Raw genomic sequence first — 21,502 nt, 5'->3', positions numbered from 1 at the left:
TCTTTAAAAATCTTATCGGTTTGTGCAATAAACAAGATTGTATAAAAAAAAACTGAGGTTATAATTATAATTGTGTATAAATTATAATTAGTCACATGACAATCCATACTTGCATGTAATTATATCCCATTATATATATATATAATAAAAATCAATCCCTATTTCACATGGTCACGGCATCATGTGTGAACAGGTGGACCAATGTCGCTAATTCTTTTTTTTGTTGTGTTTGTTATTGTCAGGAGAAGGTTCTTATGAAAGAAAAAACCGGCCAAGTGCGAGTCGGACTCGCGCATGACGGGTTCCGTACCATTACGGAAAAAACAGCAAAAAAATCACGTTTGTTGTATGGGAGCCCCTTTTAAATATTTATATTATTCTGTTTTTAGTATTTGTTGTTATAGCGGCAACAGAAATACATCATCTGTGAAAATTTCAACTGTCTAGCCGGTTCATGAGATACAGCCTGGTGACAGACAGACAGACGGACAACCGGAAAGACGGACGGACAGACGGACAACGGAGTCTTAGTAATAGGGTCCCGTTTTTACCCTTTGGGTACGGAACCCTAAAAAATTAACTTTGCAATAAAGAAATTGATATAGGTGAAACGAAGTTCGCCGGGTCATCTAGTAAAAATAAATACATAAATGAAATTAAAATGTGAGTCAGGTTCACTGTCGAATTCATTTAATGATGTGTTTTTCTAAATATGATCTTCATCTTCATCATTTTCATATTTATAAGTATTAACGTTTCTGCAGGACCGTCCAATGCAAAAACAATGAAGTTTACATGTCTGCAGCCCGCAAGTGGGTGTACTGTGTTGTACATAATTAAATAATAATTTGAGTTTTTCGACAATGTACTTTTTTGATATGAAAATAAAATGTAAGGGTAGATGCGGGTGCGGGTGGTGGTGACGGGCGCTGCAGGCGCTGGCGGCGCGGGGCGCGGGCTGACGCACGCGCGTCGAAAGGCGCCGCGGGGTGGGAGGCGAGCGCCTAACACTATTTAAACTGTCCAGGCGAACAGTCATCATGCATTGGTCTATTTGCAATCGCAAAGTTTAGTTAGCTATCGTAATACGACAGCTCGAGTCGTAGACAGACAGGCAAAAGCCCGTGGTCGAGACCTAAAGCTCTCGCAGACGCTCAGCTAGCTAAGCGCGCAGTGAACCCCGCGTTCAGGCATCACCCAGGAAACCAGTAACCCAGTGGAGTGTATCGAAATGGCTGTTGCTGCTGCTCAGAAGAACCGCGAGATGTTCGCCATCAAGAAATCCTACAGTATCGAGGTGAGGGCTATCTCCTATTACCCTTGATTCCCGACTCATCGCTTCTCCTTCGCTTCCTATTCAATACTTGGGATCTTTCAGTTATTTATTAGTAATAAAATTAATTAATTATCACTCATTTGCCGCTCATCCTTAATCAGTATGACACCTAACTTGTATTTTGGCTATAAGAAAAAATAAAACTTAACTAGTTTTAAAAGTGGTATCTCGAAAGGCTTACCATAAAAATGCTTAAGTACTTAAATAAAGACAATAGTTTATATTTCAGTACTAGCTGCTTACTTTATATTAGATCAGTTAAGACGAAAGTGGAGGACCCGCGCGAAATCTTATTTTCATGCAACGTAGTCCTCATTTTCTTCTCTGGATTATTATTGAAAATATTTTGACACAATTTGTTGTAATCAGCCACAGCCCTTTACGTTTACGTTTACGCACGTTTAATTTTTTTTTTTTTTTTAATTATTATAAGAAGAGCATTTAAAAAAATGTATGAAAACGTTTTTCGCTTCTAATTTTTACAACAGGGAGTATTACACGAAGCTGCGTAGGGGGTGCTACTACCACAATCTGAGGGTCTATCATGAAACATGAAAATCGAAATTTCGTTATCAAACATCTGTCACTCTTTCATATTCGAGCGATAAAGAGGCAGATAGCGAAATTTCGGATTCGCGTTTCCCGGTAGATCCTTTGTAAACAAACCGCCTTGATGCATCAATGATCTATTTTTTTATCACTGAAAACTTGTCAAAACACTGTCAAAGGCACAGTATGTACAAGTTACTCTATTGTTTACTAAAGGGGCGCTGCACTCTGGTGGCATGGCAGAACATTGCAGTAATACCCCCTATTATCAAAAAAGTTAAAAAAGTCAAACGTAGGTAATCAAATTTTCTAGAAATATTTTTCATCCATCCAGAGAGGAAAATGGGGACTACGTTTGTATGGAGAAGCGGCCGTCCCCTTTTCTCTTAACTAAATAGAGAAAATAATATATTCTACGTATATAAATTAAAAATTATTAATAGATTTCTCAAATTGTTTTTTTTTATGTAGGTATTAACTTATCCTTACTCTGTGGATAGCAAGTTACTGTTTTATTTATCTCTATGATTTAGTCATATTTCGTTTCATATCTATATTTATATTTGTTTTTTTTCTTTAGACGCCTGTTTCTGCTTTTTCATATATGTATGTATATTTATTTATTTACTGTAACTATGTCAATTGAAGTGGGTTTTATAGGTGAATCTCCAACACCTACTCTTTTTGAATAATATTCTCTAAGTCCGCTACCCAAAGGCAGATAACGCTTTTTAGCGATAAGACCATCGTTATCTGCCTTTATTCAATTTTGTATAATCGAAACTGTTTCTTTTTAGTTATGCAATAACGGTACATATTCTCTTCTATTTATCTACTCGTACTATCAATAATAGAATATTGGGTGGTCCCTTGAGAGTCGTCAAGGCCTTAATTAAGACTTAATTTTATTAGTCCACATTTAATTGATTCCATTGTATTTTAAAATTACGGCTTACACCAAAATACTTAATTTAATGTAATAACATCAATAAAAACTGGTTATTTATCGTAACACAATGGAATCAATTAACTTGAGACTAATTACAGTTCTTATCTAAGATCTTTTTTTGCAATTCACCCGATTCTTTCTCATAAACTTATTAATACCTACCGTTTAAATCCTATATTAACTAAACTAATCCACCCTTAGCTAGAGTGTATCATATAAGCTATGAAGTACTTATAACTATCGTTCAAAGAATAGTTCAATCCAAAAAAGCGTGTAGGTATTCGCTATTCATTGATATGATATGCCTAATTGCAAATAATTTCGATGTTGGAAGGGTTTATTCCGATGATAAATAATATCTGTGGGACTTAAACAAACCCGAAAACCGTATTAGCAAAGTATAACAAGTAAACGGGTACCCACGTCGATACTGCGTAACATGCCACTTGAACAATAACAGTTTTGAATGATTCACGGTCTATATTCCGGTCAATATAAGTCTAATGACACTTGAAATTTAAAGTATAACAAAATAGTAAACAGAAACAGTGACCTTGACTTTGGTTTGACCTAAAAGGCCATGCCATCGGACATCGGAAGGACATAAGGACATCTGTCAAAATAATCCCTGCAAACCATACCGATTGTCTACTCGCGACAGGTCAGGCATTAAGAATAGACATAACACAATATAAGACAAAATACTAAGGTTTTTTTTATTTATTTCGTGCTCATTGTCAACTAGCGACCTCCGCAATGCACGCACGTCGCCTAGACACAGTAATCATCGTATCCTAACTGCAATCTCAAAACAACCGGCCTTGTCAAATATGTAAAATAATTTGTGCTTTTATTTAAAATACATACTTTTATTACAAACTCTAAGGTTCATACGGCTGAAGAAATTGCGTGAAAGCGCAAACGGCGTAAAAAGATTATTCTTGATGCGTAAATATAATAAAGTCGTACATGCATGTAGTTTTTTTCCCCTGAATTGCATAAAGAAATCACGGAGCCATCTGTTAAAGTGCTTCTGCCGCGATATTGAGAGCATATTACAGCACCGGCGGCAGGGCTCGTTTAACAAAATTATCCCAACGGACAATTACCTCGCTGTTACGCGATACACCTCCATACACTTTCTCGGCATATTCACAATATCGTGTGACACGTTGCGTAATCAACAAAACAATGCCTAATAATAGGTATTAATGTACAAATTAAAGAGTTCTTGATTTAATTTTCCAGATGATGGATAACCGCGATAATCTTGTTTGTTTACGATTTCCAAGTTAAAAGAAACTGTGTATATATATTGTGAATTTAACTGAAAGTACAGTCAAGGCCATAAATATATATACATTCCAAAAGTTTCAAAAATATGTGTACGCTGTTACCTTAGACAATAAAGACGTGTTTACATATTTTTAAGCCATTTGTCTGGATCGATATTTTTGCCTTCGACTGTACATTACATATTAGTAATCACTCATGTCAGAAGTCGCTTGAACTGTGATATAGTTAGACCAAGATAAGTCTGCAACGATTTTGAGAGGACACGCAGTGCAAGTGTTATTTCAAACTTCAAACTTCTATGAAATTATGACGTATAAAAAACACTTGCACTGCGTATGATATCAAAATCGTTGCAGACTTTTCTTGGTCTAACTCTAGATAGTTTTGATAAAGATCAAATTTGTAAAGATGGATGGAAAAACGGACTAGAGCGTTCCGGTTAACTGTATTTATCCTTTATAATGTAGTAAGTACTGCAGAAAAAAATACTCAATAGCCTCATCATTGTTAGCAAGAAGATTAATTACTATTGTGAATATTCAAGTCGTGATTATATCACGATTGTGATAATGATTTCGTTGTGTCAATGCAATTATATACTAGTGAACCACAATAATTTTTGCGATAGGCTGTTTACGAGGTCTGCTATAGGTCACGATAGCCTGTGCGAAATTATGTTGTTTTATTATCTACCTATATAAACATTATAAACATTCGAGATCAGAAAACCTGTTTAAAATGCAGACTCTGTTTTGCCATTAACTACTGCGATGCGATGCGATGTTGTTAAACTGTTGAATTGTATTAACCTCATGTGCTGTGCGATAATCAACGCTTAGTAATTAGCGGTTGAGGCATCTGTCGCGTAAACGGAGGACGCTGGTTCGATTCCAGCCCCGGGCACTGGAGGCCTTGGTCATTTTATCCTTTGTATATGATATTTATTTCGTTTATTTCGTGTACTTAGTAATTTGTTACAAATAGGCTTGAATGATTGTATTTCCTTGACCGACGAAGGTCGGAATGCAAGGCAGGTGCGACGCTCACCGACTTTACCACAAACAGTAAAGATCGTTAAAATTCTATCACACTGCAAAACGACAAACACTTCTAGCCCACAAAGAACGTGCTCATTTTTAGCCGGCAATCTGACAGCTTCCAAATACTTAATATGATACCGTCACGCAATGCACAAAGTGTTAACTACCGTGAAGTATAAGATCAATGTTTACAACGAATTCGAGGTCGTCGAATAAGCCCTTGACCATTTAGAGGTTCCGCACCGCGGTCAAAATCATCCTCAAGGAAAAACTAGAATAGGTAATTGGCGCGTAACTGCAGGAAATACGTAATGTTTAATCACATCACCTAAAATAAAAGTTTGAGCGCGATATGCACGATAAAGTGGATTGAATTTGGGGATTGTTATAGTGAAGGAGTCTGTTGGATTGATGGGTTTGTAGGTGCGCCTGTGGGGCGGTACTCATGTAGGGACGTAGGTCCGGGTGCTCTCTAGTTCCGCTTAATTACCCGTCGGTCGATTGGAACGGTGAAGTGGCCACTCGGACACACCAAGGTTATCTACCGGATTCCGAATCCAACCCGCTCCATTTAGGCGGACTCGAGCCTTACTGCTCGACAGTATTGTTTCCGCTTTTTTAACCAGACACTCAATTTGTGTTAAATTCGATATTTTAAATTTCACGTTAACTCGTGCGAATAAGAATGAAACTATGCACCGGTCCTTGTCTTATCGCATAAGTCGAAAGACAATTAGTTAAAACTCTAGAACTCAGCTGTGCACTCGTTTCATTATAGACCTATAATTTTACATGTCTGCTATTGATTCAAATTCAATATATTTATATGTAGGTACATAATATATTTTTAGCCTTGTTATGTAGGTATTTGTTTTACACTTAGTGAGTTTTAGTCGTCACCCACGTCAATCTTTTGCATTTAGTTTTTTATCTACATCCAAGAATACATCATTTCAGTTCTGCTTGTAACAATCGCGAATGATTACCTTAAAGCGCAACCCTTGACATAGTTAGTCGCGCGGCCACTCTAGTGGAAAATGCTAGGTCTTGTGCGGCCGTAACCAGCCAAGAACGCGTCATCGAGCTCAGGAAATTTCTCGATTCCCTTTTTTAATTAACATTATGTACGTAAAAACTCAATCTCATCGGTTACGTGTCATAGGAAGATTTGATAAAGTATGTTTAAATACGTGTGCATTCTTTAAATAGTTAAAATACAACTAGAAACTATGCCTGTATCGATTCCGGAAAACCCAATACTAAACGTATTCATGCTCCCTTACATTATAATAAGTTGGGTATTACGTTTAGCTCGTTTAGAGTAGAAGTAGGTTCCGCACACTATTAAACTATTGTAAATGAAATAACATATACTCTAGTAATTCCTCTCCTAATTGACACTTTTAATTGGGGTAACTTGTATTGAAAGTCAGTGGTCCAGAAAGTGGCGTTCCTTTGAAACACTCCCTCCGCGGGATGGCGTTTCCGTAGTGGTAATGGCAGCACTTTGCACCCGCCCGCACTCAGGAAATAAGCTTAGGAACTTCGTAAAAGCAATTTCTGCTCGCACATGAAATATAATAATGCGATGTGACCGCTTCATATTTATAAGGATTTAGGAGATCAACCTATTTTTAGAGAGCCTTTTGTGTGCGGGTTCCTTTATATAATAATATTGGAAGGTTTCGGAATTATTTGCCTTAAAAACAGTTACTTAAAATAATCTTGGACTGCAATTATCGATATCGGTCGGTCACATAATAACAACGCTTTCGATCAAACGTATTAGGTTTTTAATATATTGGTATAACATATTTAGATTTAAGAAAATATCAAATTGCAGAGTGTCACGAATAATGTCTTTGTACAATTTATTAGGTATATTACTTAAAATAAACATCAGAAGTACGTTAATTGCGCAATCTCATGGCGATTTTCAACAGTAGTAAATGTTTAAAAATGCGCGACAAATTAACCGTCGTTTATTAGGTACTTTTTATAATTGTTACTAATATGAAAGGTTCTCGTGAAGATAGACCATTTCCCACACATTTCATTTCTAACCTTTTTTCGGCATACTCGTATAAGTGTGAAGTTATATTAGTACCAACGGTGTAAAGGATTGTCGCTAAATTTGATTTCGCATTGTTTCAGAACGGCTACCCATCACGCCGTCGCTCACTGGTAGACGACGCCAGGTTTGAGACGCTGGTTGTCAAACAGACCAAGCAAAGTGTACTTGAAGAGGCTCGTGCCCGCGCCAATGGTAAATATACCACTTATTGTTAGTCAGACCTTTATCTCCCCAGATTTTTTAATTTATTTATTTGATTTTTTAAGTTATTTTCTTAATTGTGTTTAATTTATTTTGATCAAGACTCTGGCTTGGACTCCGATTTCATCCAAGATGATGTTCTACTTGGCGCCAACGATAAATCCCCAACTGTGGAGGACGGCACTCAGCAAGATGATACGAAGAACGGCCACCTTGGTAATTCATTTTGTTTTGTTGGTTATATTTGTCATTTTAATTTTTTTTTTTTTTTTTTACGTTCGTTTATATTTTTTGTAGCTGATGCTGACATTGGGGACGACGCTAATAAAGATGACGGTATGTTTCTGGAAATATTTTCTCTTGCTCATATTTATAACCATGTAATTGTCAGAAAGCCTTTCAGCGATTGAAAATCTTGCAGATTTGTTTTACTAATTATAAAGTGTTGGCTAATCTATTTTTTTTTTTGCAGATTATACTCTGACCGAGGAAGAAGTGATTCTGCAAAACGCAGCTAGCGAATCCCCGGAAGCAGAGCAAGCCATCCAGCAAGCCGCCCTGTTGCTGCGCATGCGCGACGGCATGGGCTCCTTGGCGCGCATCCTCAAGACCATCGACAACTACAAGGGCACCGTCGTGCACCTCGAGACTCGCCCGTCTCAAGTCACCGGCATCCAGTTTGACGCGCTTGTCAAAGTCAGCATGACCCGCGTCAACCTCTTGCAGCTCATCAGATCTCTCCGACAGTCCACCGCCTTCGCCGGTGTCAACCTCGTCTCCGAGAACAACGTCTCCTCCAAAACCCCCTGGTTCCCGCGTCACGCTTCCGATCTCGACAACTGCAACCATCTTATGACCAAATACGAGCCTGAGCTCGACATGAACCACCCCGGCTTCGCCGACAAGGAATACAGAGGGCGCAGGAAGCAGATCGCCGAGATCGCGTTCGCCTATAAGTACAACGACCCCATCCCATTCATTACCTACACCGAGGCGGAGAATGGCACGTGGATGCGAGTATTCAACACCGTGCTGGACCTGATGCCTAAACACGCATGCGCCGAGTACAAAGCCGCCTTCGGCAAGCTGCAAGCTGCGGACATTTTCGTGCCGCACCGCATCCCGCAGCTGGACCACGTGAGCAACTTCCTGCGCACACACACTGGGTTCACGCTACGCCCGGCCGCCGGCCTGCTCACCGCGCGCGACTTTCTGGCCTCCCTCGCCTTCCGCGTCTTCCAGTCCACGCAGTACGTGCGCCACGCCAACTCGCCCTTCCACACCCCTGAACCGTAAGTATATTAGTATATACGACCGGTCTGGCCTAGTGGGTAGTGACCCTGCCTGTGAAGCCAATGGTCCTGGGTTCGAATCCTGGTAAGGGCATTTATTTGTGTGATGAGCACAGATATTTGTTCCTGAGTCATGGGTGTTTTCTATGTATTTAAGTATTTATATATTATGTATATCGTTGTCTGAGTACCCATAACACAAGCCTCCTTGGGCTTACCGTGGGACTTAGTCAATCTGTGTAAGAATGTCCTATAATATTTATTTATTATTTTATTTATTTATATATACCACTATGACTACCTACTAGATAACACTATCCGCATGAATCTTTAATTTGTTTACTTTTTTCATCAAGGACGCTGTTTTGTTTTATGAATTAGTTCATTGAAGCGACACTATATGCCTACTTAATTATTTAAATTACTTAAATTGAATCAGTTGGGTGTTTTCCGGGTTATACAATTTAAATATACGCTAATAAAACAGTGTAAGTTTATAATGAACCAAAAATATGCATTTGATTAATATTTAAATCTTAAATAGTTAAAATAACCTAAATGTTTTTTAAATGAAAATATTGTGCAGTTATAGTAAAGTAAACGGTAATAATAATGTTAAATTTGCAATTTCATGGGCAAATAAAATATAATTTTACCATGAAATTTCAAATTTAACATGTCAAACAAATCGTGCATGTATGCTTCATTAGATCATTAGGGATAAATCCGGTAATATAATTTGATTCCGGTTAAATAAGGTACAATTATACTTGGACCCGTCTTCTTTACGGAAATATTACACAAGACGTCCTTGTAGATGTTATGTTAATTGGACCAAATCGCACCTAAGAGGCCGACTAGTTACATGTAATACCTAAGATTTTTTTGTCCCGATCCCACCTGTCCTCCGGTAAGAATCATAGACTTTTTAGATGCAAGCAGTTTCGAGTTCACCGATATAGGTACCTATAGTTAGGTCAGGTTTTTACTATATAATTAAACAGTTCGCACACTGCGTAGAAAAAAATAACGATTTAAACTGGATGGAAATAATCACGTGACTTTTTATTTTCGTTTGGCGTTTATCGATGTAAATTGACAACTTGGCTAGGGCCCCGAGCAGAATTCAGATATATTTTATTTTTACTTGACGGTAGTAGGAGGGAGGCTAATGAATACCATATTTTATTTTGTTATAAACGTTTTTATTACTCATGGGCAAAGAGGATATAATAAGATAGAGCGGTACTGTCATAGTAAACTTTGTAACCACTGTAAATTCACTGCCATCTATCGACATACTTTAAAACTAAAAATGAAGATTTATAAAAATACGTTAAAATGTATTTAAATATGGAAAAATGATTTTTTTATTTGCATTAATTATTTTTATATGATTTTGACCCATGTTCTTTCACTGATATGCGTTAAAATTATAAATAACAAACGAAACCGTCAACGCCCTCTATACGAGAGTAGGCCAAAACTAGTGGCGCCATCTGATCGAGAATCAAATTTTCGTGATTTTCGAGGCACGTCTTTTCCTTAGACTGAATCCATCAATTGCTCATGGGCCTCGTGGCTTTGGCAAGTTTTAACGCATAAGATTGTTATTAGATTTGCCTCTGTTGCTGAACTGACACAGCCTATATTAAATATTAATGTTGTGATCAAATGATTATGCAACGGTCGGGTCCATCAAATCGATTTTAAAGCTTGTCTGAACTATTAATGTCACAAGTTAAAAGTTAATTTAATACAACCTATTTGCTTTGAGAGTGGGGCTTAGCTGCCTGATGAAAATGTAACCTCGTTAAGTGAAGTATTAAAGTGCCTGCGATGTTGCTCGTCGCACTTTGACCATGATGCTAGGTTATTTCCGGCGAGAAAGGGGACTTTATTGAATCACAGGCCACTCAAAATAGCTAGTAAAATTAACCATTTAAAGTATAAGAGCTAGAAAATGGAAGAAACGAATCAATTTTTCTTTGTTCCAGTGATTGCATCCATGAACTCCTTGGACACATTCCGCTTTTGGCTGATCCTAGTTTTGCTCAATTCTCACAAGAAATTGGTCTGGCTTCCCTTGGCGCTTCGGACGCTGAAATCGAAAAATTATCCACCGTAAGTACTTACCATTTAAATAGAGATGTAATTTCCTGTTACCTAGATATACCTATGCCATGTAACGCCAATGCGAATTGCGCTCACAATTGTATTTATTATTATGTGAATGCAATAGCGAACTTTATTTTTTAATACGTGTATGGAGATTTATGAAGATTTTTTTTAACAGGTATACTGGTTCACTGTCGAGTTCGGTCTCTGCAAAGAGAATCAACAGCTGAAGGCGTACGGCGCGGCCCTCCTCTCGTCAATCGGCGAGCTCCTGCATGCCCTCAGCGACAAGCCGGAACTGCGACCCTTCGAGCCTGCCTCTACCTCTATTCAACCCTATCAAGACCAGGAGTACCAGCCAATTTACTACGTCGCTGAAAGCTTCGAAGACGCCAAAGAAAAATTCAGGTAACTATAATAACTGATACAACTATGTTTATCCAGACATTCGTCCAGGCACAGATGTTACAAATCGGTTTTTAACGGAACGTTGGTGTAGGAATTCATTTTTCCCCTCACTAGCTCGGAAAGCCGTCTTTTATCCTTTAAAACAAGCATGGAAAAATGCATTTTATCCACTAGTGGGGAAAGTAATTTGACCTTGGATGGCGTGTTTAAGTAGCTTTTGACATATAACAAAACGTAAAACGTTCATAACAATGGTTCGTTCGATATTAATAATGATTAAATTAATGGTTTGAGAATTTAATAAAAAATACCAAATATAGCTTTATTTAATGATTTTAAGTCATAAACCTAAAATTCTATAAGAAATATTTGTTTTTTTTTATAATGATGTTGCATATAACTGAACGCACAAGTTGAGGCGATGCAATTTCTAAACGCATTGTCAGAAATGTCAACATTGTCAAGTGTGTTTGTTAACAAAAATGTTACTTCAAAAGTTCTCACCGACTCCGATTCGCGTAAAAATACACAACTTCCAGAGTTTTCTCTCAAAATATCGTAAAAAAATGAGTGATTCCAGTGATGAAGATGATCTAACGCCTGTGGATGTTGCACTTTCCTCGCTATAGTGAGGCGAAAAGTTTTGTGTTACACACGGGTGCAAATGTATTTTACTATTTTAGAACTATTTCAACTATAGAATCCTTTCGCTTCTTCGTGTTTCAATTCCACACTCGCGGGTAAAATACAACTTTGCACCCTTGTATAACAAATAACTATTCTTTGCACAAGATTAATGAGTTTACTATAATTATATAATTTATTCGTATCGTATATTTATTGCGGAATTTTGTATGGTACAGACGCTGGGTGTCAGGCATGTCCCGGCCGTTCGAGGTACGCTTCAACCCGCACACGGAGCGCGTGGAAGTGCTAGACTCCGTCGACAAGCTGGAGACCCTCATCTGGCAGCTAAACACCGAGATGCTACACCTCACCAATGCCGTCAAGAAGCTGAAGAGCTCGCAGTTCGAGTGAACCCACAGCCGAATCCAATGATCAGTGCACGCGGCTGCGCCGTGTTCTGTATAGTTAGTGATATTATAGGTGTAAGACTGCCCTCCAGTGTGGAGCGTGTGTGCGCGTGTGATAACCATCGGATGGTATTTCGTTGACTTCCTTTTTGTATGTACCTTACTTTATTATTTATTTTGCCGAGCTCATTGCCCGGGCCTCGGTAAGTGCATAGAGCTCCCGATTGCCCATTTACGGAGGCTGTGCGCGTTTCCCGAGTCCTAAACTATTATTAGAATTAAGGCGTAATTTAAAGAGAGACACAAAGAAATAAAAAAAATGGAGCACCCAAACTAAAAACAAACCGAAAATAAACGTGTTTGAGCACAACACTGTATTTCATTCTAAACCCCCTGTAGAATATTTAAAAATACCTACAACCGTTACATACGAACAAAGAAACCTCTATTACCACTAAAAACATACAATATAATATGTTATAATTTCATTTCATAAAGATCATTCGTTCTTATTATGATGTTGAAGTTTAATATTAGTTAATCAAATCGCCTGCGTGAGCAAGCACAGCAAAATGAACAAGACGATTCGAATGACTTCTCATTTGTCAAATTATTATCCGTACTTTTGAAGTTATGAGGGAACAGATGAATATACATACATACCCACCGGTCAAATACATAACCCTCCTTTTGCTTTGCCGTAGTCATCATGAAATAGAGGACGAAATAAAAATCTAAAATATAAAAGGAGCAAAAAGAAAAGCAATAAGCTGAAGAAGCGAGCCCGGCGACCCCACGCGCACTTGTAATAAGTAATAAGATTTGTTGAGGTCTTCGGGGAATATGATCGCTCCAATCCTAATCAGATTTAAATGTGTAATACCTTTAATAAAATCAAAATTCAATTTTATTACCTATATCGATTCCGCCACCTAATTTTTAGTACTAAAAGGGACATTTTTATTTAGCGTTAATAATAAAACTCAATAAAGTGGGCTTTGATCTCAACTTCAAGGTATTTCCTGAAATAAAATTATGGCGATTCGAACACACTTAGTAGCTACACGTAGTATTGGAGTAATTGGAGTAAAAAAAGCGATTGTTAACCGCAGTTAATGAGAGAACCGGTTACGCTGGATCGAGAGCAGAGACAACTGAAAAGGGAAAAAATAGCGGTGGGTGAGGTATGTGCACAGACAGATATATAAATAGAGGTTGAATATAATGTAGTGTCAGTTGTATCAAAGTCAAAAGTGCCAATGCCCGAGCGATGTGTGTTCCAATAATAAAGTATTCGATTACCGATTAATTATATGGTAGGCATATTAACCCATTAACTATAAAACCTTTGGACTTCTATAAATTTAGTATTGATTGTAAATTAAATCTTAGTATAAATAAAAAACCGGCCGTGCTAGTTCATTTAAGTCGCGCACAGAGGGTTCCGTATAAAGTTTCAATTATTTCATGCAACTATAAACACGAAAGATTTTTGACCAGAAGTATACCAAGTATACTCGTTAGCGCTATTTATCGGCAATAATTTGCGCGACCGAATGTATTTATTTATGTTGGTTTGTTAGGGATTCGGTGGAAGTAGTCTTTATCATGTGTACCGATTAAAATTTGTTTTATTAGTAAGAATGTTTTTTTAGCGTAACCTCAAAAAAATTTCAAGAATAACAAACACGTATTAGGCGGTTAAATTGCGAAATAAGTTCGGAAAAAATATTTACTTATTAAAATTTTTTATATCAAATTAGATGTGTGTTAGATTTTTATGTATCCACGCACGTATCGTTAGTGCTCTAATACGTTCAGAAACCGTAGGAAATGACCAGCATTATTACAACCATCTTTTTTGGAACAGCTGTCGGAACTCAAGTGGGTCTCTATTCTAGTATCCATAGATATTAAAACGGTTATCGATACGAAACGTCAATTCAGTATGTTTTTTTTAAATATAAAATTCGATCTCGAGTCGAGTGACATGAGAATAGGACTTCATTCGTTCGAGGATCGAATTGCCGCCATTACTGTTGTCATTTGTTTTTTGGTTTTTTGCTGTTACGAAAGTATAGTTGGTCAAACCAATTTGTCAGTCAGTAACAACCAGGAAAATTATACTCATCCCTTTCTTTTGGGACTTGTACTAGTGTAAGACAAAGATAGTATGATTCTCTCTGTCTATGTTTGAAATGAGACAGTCCTTTGACAAACTATAGAATTGTGAAAAGTTGTTTGTAATTTACATTTTAGTTGCAAATATGAGTACTTTGTTTCTGTATTTGTTCAAATTTATTTTTTATTTCATTATTTTAATATCTATATATCTATTACAGGTAGCACTAGTAGTAATGCAGGTCATTTCCCTACGGCTTCTGAATCCATCTGAGTACTTATGAGTATGATATGTGTGTAGATAAAGTAGTGTATGCAACTATACATAATTAGGCCTTAAAACACTCGTGTGATTCTATTATGAAACTCGCTAGCGCTCGTTTCATAAAACCACACTTATGTTATGTTTTGGGGCCTCTCATTATGTATCAGATGCATAAACTACAATTATATGTGTGATTATTGTATTATACATGTTAATCTTATGTAAAATTTTACATTTTTTACCATAATTGTTTTTTTTTTTCACTGTGAAAATATTTTTTAGAACGTGCAACTCAAGCTCTTTCATTGCCCTAATTTCAAATCGATAGCGTAAGCAGATCCCGAGATATTTATATAGCGATGTGGCAAACAGACAGAGTCGCACCATTAGGGTTATTTTTAGCTTTTTGGTACGAAACCCTAAAAGTTAACTAAAAAAAAAAACATTTTTATTTAGACTTAGAACAAGACTAAATATAAAAATGGTCCTTGCGGCGAAGTACCAAACAAACATGTTGTTTGTTGTTTGAATGAAACCAGTTTTATTCCAATGTTTGTGTATTCACTCGCCAGTTGAAATTTGGTCCTAAATGTGTATACACATCAATTAATTTTTAGTAGATAAAATCACTTCAATCGCCAGAAAAACTTACAAGACACGTTATAAACGAATTCATAAGGCTTAGTTAGAAATATGTCTGTACATATGTGTATGAGAATAAAAGTCGCTGTTCTGCGTGGACCTTAGGGCAAGTTGAGAGGCTGGCGCGGATAAAACAAGGAGCAAAACTGCGAACTGTTCGCGGGGGCCAGCCAATTAATTTAGTCAAACCATGAATGCCTGACTTTGTCTCTTACACTCAACAAGACAAGGGAAAACATAAGTAGGTACATATAACATCTTCACGTGGTTTTTGAAGCGTCAAGGGCGTCGTCGCCAGCCGATGGCCTATGGGTATGTTGATACAACTGGAGGATGGGAAAATTAAAATATACAATTTATCACATCAAATAGAAATTTTGACGGTTGCAATTGATTAATTTTATTATCTTCTAGCACTAACAGGGCGTAGACGTGTGTGTATTATACGGGACACGTCCATTCCTAACCGTAAAGAACGCCCAAAGTAGTCGTGAGTAGTGAAAACGTACTTACAGCGTCACGTCAACACGTGTCAGTGTCAATGGAGCCTTTATGCTTTTACGTAGGCCTAAAAAAAGTTACGAGTACAAGGTGTTTTACGGGCGTGAAACTACTTGGATAATTAAAACATAAAACATTATTTATAAGATTTCACATTTATTTTCTTTCATCAATACGATAAATCATGATAAAAAAATACATATCATACAATCGTACAGTTATTGTACGATTTAAAAAATAAGTAGGTACAAGAAAACAAAACAATAAGTAGATTTGCATGAAAACGTTCAGTGCTGGGTGACAATGATGACAAATCACTGTTTACGCCCTTATAAAATTAGGAACCAGTGTATTAGGGCAAAACGTCAAGATTACTCATTATTTCATTAACATAACGTTATAACTAGCCACTTTGTAGATTTACAGGATTTCTGAAAAAAATATTTGACAAAATTTCTTGATACTTATTAATATATTCTTAGCGCAGCATACATTATTTGTAGCCGTTGACTGAAATGACTAATAGTTATAGGCGATTTAGCCTGTTGCGATGGGCACTATCATTATTTTTCGAAATGGTAAATATCCTTAACCCAGAAGGCTATGGCAGTAAAACGGTAGCAATGCTAAGATTCAACTAAGCTGGTGGTGAGATCTTCATTGTCATCCGTCAGAATATATGAGTATGAGTTCTTGAGGGAGCCGACCTGGTTTTGAAGGCCTCTCAAGCGTATCTCCACCAGTTCGAAGTTTTCTTGCAAACTGCTTATCTGCATTTGCATCCTTTGGCGGATCTGTTAAATACATTCAGGTAATTACTATATGTAATGTTAATGGTTACTATTATATAATTATGTTGCGTACAGGAGGTAGGTCAAAAGCATGAATCTACATTTCATTGTCAAACCCGCAATTCCTACAAGTATATAACGAATACGGCTAGCCTAGCGAGTTTGTTCTTGGCTGCTAAAGTGTTAAAGTTCATTTTTCATCTCTCCTATTTGGAAATTTCCCCTTTCATAGGCATAGCCGGGTGGAAAATTGCATTTCAACTTAAAAAAAAAGTTATTCAAACAATATCGTGTTACATTTCAAATGAAAGAGCTCATTGTGAGAATCTCAAATATATTTTTTTATAATTTTAGGATAAACAGTTTAGAAGTTATTCATGAAAATAGGCTAAATATGACCATTCCCCCCCTTCCCCCCTTTATCTCCGAAACCCATTAGACGGTTAAAATTTTGAAAAAGTACAAAAAATATTTCTTTACCTGTAGATGACAGGAAAACCTATGAGAATTTTAGGATAAACAGTTTAGAAGTTATTCATGAAAATAGGCTTAATATGACCATTCCCCCCCCCCCCTTCCCCCCTTTATCTCCGAAACCCATTAGAGACGGTTAAAATTTTGAAAAAGTACAAAAAATATTTCTTTACCTGTAGATGACAGGAAAACCTATGAGAAATGTACAGTCAAGCGTGAGTCGAACTTAATTATTTAGTTTTTGATCCGACTACGGGTTTTTTAAAGACATTTCAGTCACGTTTCACATAAAAAATACATTATTAAAAATTGTGCAATGTACGGAACCCTTCAAACGCAAGTCCGACTCGCACTTGGCCGGTTTTTAGGATTCCGTACCCAAAGGGTAAAAACGGGACCCTATTACTAAGACTTCGCTGACTGTCTGTCTGTCTGTCCGTCTGTCACCAGGCTGTATTTCACGAACCGTGATAGCTACACAGTTGAAATTTTCACAGATGATGTATTTTTGTTGCCGCTATAACAACAACTAATAAGAGCAGAATAAAATAAATATTTAAGGGGGGCTCCCATACAACAAACGTGATTTTTTCCCGTTTTTATAGATTTATAGATACCCGGCCAAGTGCGAGTCGGACTCGCGCACGAAGGAATCGCAATATCTTTCGCTTCCGCACCTCAAACAAATCGCATTAAAGTATCAAGCGACAATATGTCGCATACTATGCATACTATGCATAGTATGTTAGTACGAAATAGATTACCCTCATCGTAGATTTAGTGCAAAAAAAATTAAACGGAAAAACGCTAATAAGTAATTTCAAAACTTTAAAAAGTATACCTATAATAGTGTTTTTGTTTTACTGATATACAATTTATAAACACTTTTACAGGTTTACAAGAAAAAAAAAACTGTATACTTTAAAAATTCATTTACAACAACCAATTTAAATTTCAAATCTTTCCAGCTTATTTTCTGTACGCTGTCCATATGTAACTCCGTATAAGATAAGTAAAGTCTAAGGAATAAACGTGCCTCAGAAATCAAGAAAATATATGCTCATATAGATGGCGCCACACCTTCGGCCTATACTCGGGCAGATGGCGAATCCGTTTGATGTTTAACAATTTTAACACATATCAGTGAAAGAACATGGGTTCTAAAAATAGTAAAAAAATAAAAAATCATTTATCCATATATGATATACAGGGTGACCTTAGCCATTGGACAAACCCCGAAATCACACGTAGGATTACTTCTCAGGAATGCTCTAACGTTAATATTTCTTTAATTAGAACAAAAGATAAAAAAATATTTTTCAAACAAAAGTATTTCCAATAATCGACAACAAAAAGAAATATACTGCATTACTCATTGGCAGTGTTTTTGATATGTTTTTGACAATTTGTTCGGAAATGTGCGGCAATGATGACATTTGTCAAAAGTCAAAATCTTATTAATGTCATAAATAAAAAAGATAATCAATAAGGTCGAAGAAGGTTTCATACTACGAGTATTTAATAACTCAGCAGCTATTAACACAGGCTCAACACAGGCTGCTCCAAAGTAAAAAATCGTAATTTGTTAATTTCTTCGTAATCGCTACACCGGTTGTTATGATACTTTGTATACTGATTCTAAATACCCTAATGCATATGTACATTTCGGCTTTGTCCAATGGCTAAGGTTTTTTTTTAATTCATTTCAATCATTTTTCATCCTGTGTCGAAAGATGGCAGTAAATTGACTGTGACTACAAAATTTACTATCACAATAACTCTCCATACACTCTGTTTCTCTTTGCTTATACGCAATTTTGTTACTTACATATTATTTTGTGTTGTGTCATCGATACTTTCATTATTATAATATCTAACATGAACCAACATTTAATATGTTTTAGTTTCGTATCAGGCATAAGAAGGCCAATGCTAAAAACTGGTTTATGAAGCTTTTTGTGTATGCGCAAATGACATTGATACATTTTAGGCAAAACTAGTTTACTTAATATCATATGCATATACACAAGACAAGACGCTAGAAAGTCTGTTTCTAACATTACGATTTTCATATACCTGTATACTATATACACATGTGAACCTGTATAGCTATGCAACTTATGCAAGTATGCATGGTATATATACCTACAATAGTCACACACACAAACATGAATTTGATTTAGTTGATAGCAGGGTGCGTAGCCAACATGCCAATCGTTTACGATCCGTAGCGAACGAAACGCAACTGTCACTGTTGCACTAATATAAGAATTATGGATGGTATAGAAAGGATGCCAATCTCTTATGACAGAATTGTTGCAAAAGGGACCGCTTTCAGCTTTAAATAATAGTTCCTAATCTCTCCGGTGGCGCTAGTTAGGCTCTGGGACATGAGTATAACATGAACCATATAAGGCAACAAATAACCCGACCAAATTACGTAGGTTGTTTTCGGTAGTATTTCGGTGTATGGTGGCGCCGCCTAATTACTGTTTTTTGATGGACATTTTTCATACATAAAGATTTGGCTCCTTTATATAGTCTCCATGATAAGAATGATAGAGAGACCCAAAGCATTTCGTAGTCGTAGCGCAAGCGATTGTCACCTTGGCTAGGCATCCAGATCCGCCAGGGCAAGCACTATATAGTATTTTAGCGATTTTTAACCTTCGTTTTGATTTTTTTAGATTCATAATTATTATAAGAAGAGTTATTAAAAAAATTGTGCAGCCAAGTAAACATCCTGAAACTGCCTTTGGCGAGGAAATGGTTTTCCTTGCTGGAATATTTGCTTGCTATTTTTTGATGATATTACATTAGACTCCATACCAATTTCGTTAACGTATAAAAGTTAAAGTTAACCACAGACCTATGTATAACTCCGTATAAGATAAATAAAATCTAAGGAAAAAACGTGCCTCGGAAATCAAGAAAATTTGATTCTCGCACAGATCGCGCTACCACCAAAACCAACCTTAGGGCTATTCTCGTTTAGATGGCGCTGACGGTTTTGTTTGTTATTTAACAATTTTAACACGTATCAGTGAAAGAACATGGGTCAAATTCATATAAAAATAATATATATATATAAAGTAAAGTGTTAAAGTAAAGTAAGTAAAAAAAGCGCTGGTGTTCTAGCGGTAAGGGCGTGTGACTTGCAATCCGCGGGTTCAAACCCCGGCTTCGTACCAATGAGTTTTTCGAAACTTACGTACGAAATATCTTTGATATTTACCAGTCGCTTTTCGGTGAAGGAAAACATCGTGAGGAAACCGGACTACTCCCAATAAGGCCTAGTTTCCCCGCTGGGTTGGAAGGTCAGATGGCACTCGCTTTCGTAAAAACTTGTGCCCACGTCAATTCTTGGGATTGGTTGACAAGCGGACCCCAGGCTCCCATAAGCCGAGGAAAAATGCCGGGACAACGCGAGGAAAATGATGATATGTTGTACCATATAGTAAAACCGGCCAAGTGCGAGTCGGACTCCGGGCTGAAAGGTTCCGTACCATTATGCAAAAAACGGCTAAAAAATCACGCTTGTTGTATGGGAGCCCCACTTAAATATTTATTTTATTCTGTTTTTAGTATTTGTTGTTATACCGGCAACAGAAATCTCTGAAAATTTCAACTGTCTAGCTATCACAGTTCATGAGATACACCCTGGTGACAGACAGACGGACAGTGGAGTCTTAGTAATAGGGTCCCGTTTTAAGTTTTTAACCCTTTTGGTACGGAACCCCAAAAATGAATCGTCTTAAGATTATGAAATATTCATGAAATAAACAATATACCTACAGTGTTCAAAACGCGAAAGTTTTAAATGTTATATGAAATTAAAGGTTACATTATTGGTGATGCGCCGGAATACTCTCTCGAGATATTGTGTGTTGTTATGAAAAAACGTGTAGACTTAGTGTAGCGTAGGAAATTATGAATGGTTCTCTCAGCTGTGATACAATGATCGATAATAAACAAGCAAAAAATCCTTTTATTACGGTTACGTAATACCACAAGCGCACTTGCACACTTGCATGCCATGCCAGATGCGTATAATTCTCTATTAGACGTGGGTAACTATTATAGCTGGGGAGGCGGCGATGCTAAATGTGTAGTTACTCGAGCGTCGTAGAGACTTATTGGAACCGAAAGATTAGATGATAAGAAGAAAAAAAGGTTATCAGTCAGTCAGTCAGGTCAGTGGCTCAATACATATATGAAACTATAATGCTTGTTCGGGAGAATATACACACGTTCCGAAGGAAATGAGTAACTGAGCGCCCGAATCGTTATCCAAATGACTTCTTTTTTAACCCCCACAAACTCGCAATGTCAAAGAAAATGCCCGGAGCTATTGGTCGTAAACTATATAATAAATTACTCGTAACGTTTTAACTTAATATGGCACTTACTT

The 21,502-nt window shown here is 36.9% G+C and overlaps 2 protein-coding genes across 3 annotated transcripts in view; one reads left to right on the top strand and one right to left on the bottom strand.

Annotated features, from left to right (window-relative positions):
- Positions 1 to 1,034: 1,034 nt before the first annotated feature.
- LOC134754477 (tyrosine 3-monooxygenase) lies at positions 1,035 to 12,667 on the top strand. Its single transcript, XM_063690811.1, has 8 exons — positions 1,035 to 1,297; positions 7,325 to 7,436; positions 7,548 to 7,661; positions 7,743 to 7,781; positions 7,918 to 8,737; positions 10,735 to 10,861; positions 11,034 to 11,263; positions 12,127 to 12,667. Exons 1-8 carry the CDS (start codon positions 1,232 to 1,234, stop codon positions 12,299 to 12,301), a joined length of 1,683 nt encoding a protein of 560 aa, XP_063546881.1. The 5' UTR covers positions 1,035 to 1,231; the 3' UTR covers positions 12,302 to 12,667.
- A 3,663-nt stretch (positions 12,668 to 16,330) lies between these two features.
- Positions 16,331 to 21,502, bottom strand: part of LOC134754335 (myosin heavy chain, cardiac muscle isoform-like) — a 36,622-nt gene continuing 31,450 nt past the window's right edge. For both annotated transcript variants that reach the window (XM_063690605.1, XM_063690606.1), the window contains one exon: positions 16,331 to 16,620. In XM_063690605.1, coding sequence (XP_063546675.1) covers positions 16,453 to 16,620 — 168 coding nt within the window. In that variant the 3' untranslated portion in view covers positions 16,331 to 16,452. The remainder of the gene's footprint in view (positions 16,621 to 21,502) is intronic.

The sequence above is a fragment of the Cydia strobilella genome, chromosome Z (genome assembly GCF_947568885.1).
Source record: "Cydia strobilella chromosome Z, ilCydStro3.1, whole genome shotgun sequence".
Classification (NCBI taxonomy): domain Eukaryota; kingdom Metazoa; phylum Arthropoda; class Insecta; order Lepidoptera; family Tortricidae; genus Cydia; species Cydia strobilella.
Note: the sequence above shows the minus strand (reverse complement) of the source record. Positions and strands in the feature narration are given on the sequence as shown.